We start from the raw sequence: 5,778 nt of genomic DNA, 5'->3' as shown, positions 1-5,778 counted from the left end.
AGTTGCTACAGCTGTAGAGGAACATCTGATCTACAAGATAAAATTATAGCCACTGGCTTCTGATCAGCAAACTGTGAGAAAAGTGTTCGAATATCGATGGTGTGCGATAGTAGGTTGCTGACTCTACAATCACAATGCTAGTCTGAGCATAATGAAAGATTAGATTATGCATGTAAATATACAGTTAATTACAGTATTAGACAAATTTAGTTGAGTTAGCAGAAAAGCTTCAGGGGCGTATCTGAGGGGGGCCTACAGGGGCCTGGGCCCCCCATCAATTGTTGTAGATAATAATATTCATTGTTTGTTTTATTACCTACCACCTAGTAATATAAATTAACCACCTTGTAATCATGTACAATACATTGCACAGCAGTAAATGTACAAGAAATGAAAAGTAGGCAGAAACAAAACATTCATTTTATATTAATCATTGTTGAAAATGTAAGATTTTGATGCTTTAAAATATGCAAAATGCTATTTTAGTGCACTATGTGAGCGCTAAAAAGGGATGTGGCCAAATTTTCGATGCGCTTCACACCATTTATCTCTGGGCCCCTCAGTCATCATTTCCTTCCCAGCTACGCCCCTGAAAAGCTTACTTATTAAACTACATTTAAACCTGTCTATTCCAGACACCTTGGGACTCAATCATAGTCCTGATTATGGAAGCATCCCTATTTCAGAGGTCCAGTAATATAAATTTTTATTGTGGGGCTGATGCTACTGTCCTGATTTTAGAGCTATCCTTATTGGTACTTATCCACACGTGATGATTACACGTGGGTAAGTATACAATTTTCGATTTTAATGAATGGGCGTGTATGCTCCACCCACTCCTCGCCTTTAATTAATTTTTGCATTCTCTAGCTCTATTATCGATCGATCAGATCATAGATGGGAGGGGCTGACTATCCGCGTCGGCGCCCGCGCGTGCATATGCATGATCTATAGATTAATCATGGGTGTGCTAGACTGCTAGCCCCATAATATGATTACAGATATAATTATTAGATAGCTTCGTGCTGGGCAAGAGTAGAATTTTCTACTGAGATTTTGGCTGTTATAAAATCATCTCATTTACATTTTCTGGACTGGAGTGAACGTTGACTAGAAGGTTGGAGGGTTGGTGCTACATTAAAAGAATTTCTCATAAAAATTTTTTGGACTTGTCTCACATAATGATCAGAGTGGATGAATAGTGGAGTTATTAGCAGGGAAAAAATTATTAAATTTTCAGTATTATTGAAGCTCTTTTATAGCCTTAAAAAGAACTAGACACTATTGTTTTTAATAAATTTTATTTAGATACACAAAGCTTAATGTCAGCATAATAATCATACTTACTAATAATCATTAAATTATATATAGTAGCAATAACAAAACTATAATGTTAGCAGCACAAAGTCCTTAATAATACTAATGAAAATTTGAAGTTATAGCAGCATATAAACAGCACATAATATCTACTTCAAAAACTACTGATGGTTGCTTAGCAAACCCATGAATCAGCAGACTTTGCGGAACTTGTCCATCCCAATGCGAGTGGAACCCCAACTATCACTTAGGTCTTTCTGTGCAACCAAAATCCACGTGGTGTAGATGAAAAAATCTCCCTCTTTTTCATACCGCTGCCCAGACCAAGATGTATTGGAGTTATTTTCAGTTTTAAGCCATTGAACTGTCCTATGACATGACCGACTGCAATTAGACATGCATGTTTTAAATGATTTGCTTACCAGCCCAAAGTACCCTTCTTTTCATCACCATTTGTATCATACGAGCCATTCAAATCATATAGTTTGAATCCAGCTTTTCCAACAGGGCTGTAATACTTTCCAATAATATGCCCTTCTGAAAAGCTTGCTGAATGTATGTACATCTGTGAACGCAAATCATTAATCCAAAACCCAGCAAGAGTTGCAGGAACTTTATAGGCTGTCAATATAAAATAAAAAGTATTCTATTTGTTAACATGACTATATGAGTATGATTTACTTGGCGGATTAGGACCAGGTGCAGGTACAAATTGAGGATTTTCCAATTCATCTATTGAAATCTTAATCATTTATAATAAGGCACTATCGTGTTATGTTTGTATTTACTTCTACTGTTCGGCCAATAAGAGCAACAAAATTTTTTTCTAGATAAGCATGCAGTTTATCCATCATCAAATCCACCCTTTCTTTGCTTTCCTCTTTAGGTTCCATCGTAGTTACAAGCACTGAATCAAGACTGAGCAAGGGAAGCGTTTGTGTACAACTTCGTCTTTGACTGTAGAGACTGCAGGCAAAAAAGATATAGTCGTCTCGCGTATCCAGCCCCTCCCGACCCTCCGCGTGATATCTATTATCTACGAGCGAGTCGATTAATCATGGTGTGCTAGCCCCCTAATATGATTAATATATTAGCTAGCCTCATGCTGGGCACGAGTAGATCTACTGAGATTTTGGCTGTTATAATCATCTCAATTGCATTTTCTGGACGAAGGTTGACTAGAAGGTTGGAGCCGGGGTTGGTGTCACCTATACATTAGAATTTCTCACTGCAGTAGTATTGTGGACTTGTCTCACATAATGATCAGAGCCAAATAGTGGAGTTATTAGCAGAACTATATAAAGGAAAAATAGTTAAATTTTATTGTTGAAGTTCTGTCGTAGCCTTAAAAAGAACTAGACTCTATTAATTGTTTTTAATAAATTTAATCATCTATATGATTTAATTTAGATACACAAAGCTTAATGTCAGCATAATAATCATACATAGTAATAATCATTAAATTATATATAGCAACTAACTATAATACCTGCAGCAAAAACTCCTTAATAATAATTACACTAAAGAGAATTTTAAGTTAGTTCTATATAAACAGCAAATGATATCTAATACTTCAAAAGTTAATGTTGTTTGCTTTAGCAAACCCATGCATCAGCGGACTTTGTGGAACTTGTCCTTTCCAATTTGAGTGGAACCCCAATTATCACTTAGGTCTTTCTTTGCAACCAAAATCCACATGGTGTAGATGAAAAAATCTCCCTCTATTTTATACCGCTGCCCAGACCAAGATTTATTGGAGTCAGTACCTTCAGTATTAAGACATTGAACTGTCCTGTGACATGACAGACTGCAATTAGACATGCATGTTTCAAATGATTTGCTTACCAGCCCAAAGTGCCCTTCTTTTCGTCACCATTTGTATCATACGAGCCATTCAAATCATATAGTTTGAATCCAGCTTTACCAACAGTGCTGTAGCACTTTCCAATAATATGCCCTTCTGAAAAACCTGTTGAATGTATGTACAACTGTGAGCCCAGCTCATTAGTCCAAAACCCAGCAAGAGCTGCAGGAACTTGATAGGCTGTCAATATAAAATAAAAAGTATTCTATATTTGTTAACATGACTATATGAGTATGATTTACTTGGCGGATTAGGACCAGGTGCAGGTACAAATTGAGGATTTTCCAATTCATCTATTGAAATCTTAATCATTTATAATAAGGCACTATCGTGTTATGTATTTACTTCTACTGTTTGGCCAATAAGAGCAACAAAATTTTTTTCTAGATAAGCATGCAGTTTATCCATCAAATCCACCTTTTCTTTGCTTTCCTCTTTAGGCTCCATTGTAGTTACAAGCACTGAATCAAGACTGAGCAAGGGACGCGTTTGTGTACAACTTCGTCTTGACTGTAGAGACTGCAGGCAACAAAGGTATAGTCGTCTCGCGTATCCAGCCCCTCCCGACCCTCCGCGTGATATCTATAATCTACGAGCGAGTCGATAATCATGGTGTGCTAGCCCCCTAATATGATTAATATAATATTATAGCTAGCCTCATGCTGGGCACGAGTAGATCTACTGAGATTTTGGCTGTTATAATCATCTCGTTTGCATTTTCTAGACGAAGGTTGACTAGAAGGTTGGAGCCGGGGTTGGTGTCACCCGTACATTAGAATTTCTCACTGCAATAGTATTTTGGACTTGTCTCACATAATGATCAGAGCCAAATAGTGGAGTTATTAGCAGAACTATATAAAGAAAAAATAACTAAATTTTATTGTTGAAGTTCTGTCATAGCCTTAAAAAGAACTAGACTCTATTAATTCAGTGTTTTTAATAAATTTAATCATCTATATGATTTAATTTAGATACACAAAGCTTAATGTCAGCATAATAATCATACTTAGTAATAATCATTAAGTTATATATAGCAACTAACTATAATACCTGCAGCAAAAACTCCTTAATAATAATTACACTAAAGAAAATTTTAAGTTAGTTCTATGTAAACAGCACTAATAGTTCAAAAGTTAATGTTGTTTGCTTTAGCAAACCCATGCATCAGTGGACTTTGTGGAACTTGTCCTTTCCAATTCTAGTGGAATCCCAATTATTACTTAGGTCTTTCTGTGCAACCAAAATCCACATGGTGTAGATGAAAAAATCTCCCCCTATTTTATACCGCTGCCCAGACCAAGATGTATTGGAGTTATTTTCAGTTTTAAGCCATTGAACTGTCCTATGACATGACCGACTGCAATTAGACATGCATGTTTTAAATGATTTGCTTACCAGCCCAAAGTACCCTTCTTTTCATCACCATTTGTATCATACGAGCCATTCAAATCATATAGTTTGAATCCAGCTTTTCCAACAGGGCTGTAATACTTTCCAATAATATGCCCTTCTGAAAAGCCTGCTGAATGTATGTACATTTGTGAACCCAGCTCATTAATCCAAAACCCAGCAAGACTTGCAGGAACTTGATAGGCTGTCAATATAAAATAAAAAGTATTCTATTTGTTAACATGACTATATGAGTATGATTTACTTGGCGGATTAGCACCAGGTGCAGGTACAAATTGAGGATTTTCCAATTCATCTATTGAAATCTTAATCATTTATAATAAGGCACTATCGTGTTATGTTTGTATTTACTTCTACTGTTCGGCCAATAAGAGCAACAAAATTTTTTTCTAGATATGCATGCAGTTTATCCATCAAATCCACCCTTTCTTTGCTTTCCTCTTTAGGCTCCATTGTAGTTACAAGCACTGAATCAAGACTGAGCGAGGGACGCGTTTGTGTACAACTTCGTCTTGACTGTAGAGACTGCAGGCAAAAAAGATATAGTCGTCTCGCGTAGCCAGCCCCTCCCGACCCTTCCGCGTCATATCTATAATCTACGAGCGAGTCGATTAATCATGGTGTGCTAGCCCCCTAATATGATTAATATTATTAGCTAGCCTCATGCTGGGCACGAGTAGATCTACTGAGATTTTGGCTGTTATAATCATCTCATTTGCATTTTCTAGACGAAGGTTGACTAGAAGGTTGAAGCCGGGGTTGGTGTCACCTATACATTAGAATTTCTCACTGCAATAGTATTTTGGACTTGTCTCACATAATGCATGATCAGAGCCAAATAGTGGAGTTATTAGCAGAGCTATATTAAAAAATAGTTAAATTTTATTGTTGAAGCTCTGTCATAACCTTAAAAAGAACTAGACTCTATTAATTGTTTTTAATAAATTTAATCATCTATATGATTTAATTTAGACACACAAAGCTTAATGTCAGCATAATAATCATACTTAGTAATAATCATTAAATTATATATAGCAACTAACTATAATACCTGCAGCAAAAAGTCCTTAATGACGCCAGTGTATTATGTTGATTAAATGATCATAAATGTATCAAAAATGAGTCTTTAGTCAAAGTCTTAAAGTCATTTACTCAATTAACCCTTTAATTAGCTGATGAACAACTAT

At 36.0% G+C, this 5,778-nt stretch overlaps 2 protein-coding genes across 4 annotated transcripts; both read right to left on the bottom strand.

Moving 5' to 3' along the window:
* Positions 1-1,284: 1,284 nt before the first annotated feature.
* LOC109583133 (uncharacterized) lies at positions 1,285-2,338 on the bottom strand. Its single transcript, XM_019998339.1, has 4 exons — positions 2,106-2,338; positions 1,999-2,059; positions 1,740-1,938; positions 1,285-1,686 (listed from the first exon to the last, which is right to left on the bottom strand). The coding sequence occupies exons 1-4, from the start codon at positions 2,208-2,210 to the stop codon at positions 1,509-1,511; spliced, it is 543 nt and encodes a 180-aa protein (XP_019853898.1). The 5' UTR covers positions 2,211-2,338; the 3' UTR covers positions 1,285-1,508.
* Positions 2,339-2,686: 348 nt separating this feature from the next.
* On the bottom strand, positions 2,687-5,156 carry LOC109583134 (streptavidin-V2-like). 3 transcript variants are annotated; one of them, XM_019998341.1, is made up of 4 exons: positions 4,943-5,156; positions 4,836-4,896; positions 3,163-3,361; positions 2,687-3,109 (listed from the first exon to the last, which is right to left on the bottom strand). In XM_019998341.1, exons 1-4 carry the CDS (start codon positions 5,042-5,044, stop codon positions 2,929-2,931), a joined length of 543 nt encoding a protein of 180 aa, XP_019853900.1. In that variant the 5' UTR covers positions 5,045-5,156; the 3' UTR covers positions 2,687-2,928. The 3 variants fall into 3 exon arrangements, with proteins under 3 accessions (XP_019853900.1, XP_019853899.1, XP_019853901.1); XM_019998340.1 differs by lacking the exons at positions 4,836-4,896; positions 4,943-5,156 and adding exons at positions 3,424-3,484; positions 3,527-3,749; XM_019998342.1 differs by lacking the exons at positions 2,687-3,109; positions 3,163-3,361 and adding exons at positions 4,164-4,523; positions 4,577-4,775.
* Between the last annotated feature and the right edge of the window lie 622 nt (positions 5,157-5,778).

This window comes from Amphimedon queenslandica, unplaced genomic scaffold (assembly GCF_000090795.2).
Source record: "Amphimedon queenslandica unplaced genomic scaffold, v1.1 AMPQUscaffold_13324, whole genome shotgun sequence".
NCBI classification, from domain to species: domain Eukaryota; kingdom Metazoa; phylum Porifera; class Demospongiae; order Haplosclerida; family Niphatidae; genus Amphimedon; species Amphimedon queenslandica.
The sequence above is the reverse complement of the archived record's forward strand: the minus strand, read 5'-3'. Positions and strand labels throughout refer to the sequence as shown.

Bases quoted from the DNA above. Each gene is read 5' to 3' on its own strand.
- LOC109583133 (XM_019998339.1), bottom strand. From the start codon at position 2,210: ATGGAACCTAAAGAGGAAAGCAAAGAAAGGGTGGATTTGATGATGGAT. The intron at 1,939-1,998 runs GTAAATCATACT...TTATATTGACAG, and splicing joins ACCTGGTCCTAATCCGCCAA to CCTATAAAGTTCCTGCAACT. The intron at 1,687-1,739 runs GTAAGCAAATCA...GTCATGTCATAG, and splicing joins AAGAAGGGTACTTTGGGCTG to GACAGTTCAATGGCTTAAAA.
- LOC109583134 (XM_019998341.1), bottom strand. From the start codon at position 5,044: ATGGAGCCTAAAGAGGAAAGCAAAGAAAGGGTGGATTTGATGGATAAA. The intron at 3,362-4,835 runs GTAAATCATACT...TTATATTGACAG, and splicing joins ACCTGGTGCTAATCCGCCAA to CCTATCAAGTTCCTGCAGCT. The intron at 3,110-3,162 runs GTAAGCAAATCA...GTCATGTCACAG, and splicing joins AAGAAGGGCACTTTGGGCTG to GACAGTTCAATGTCTTAATA.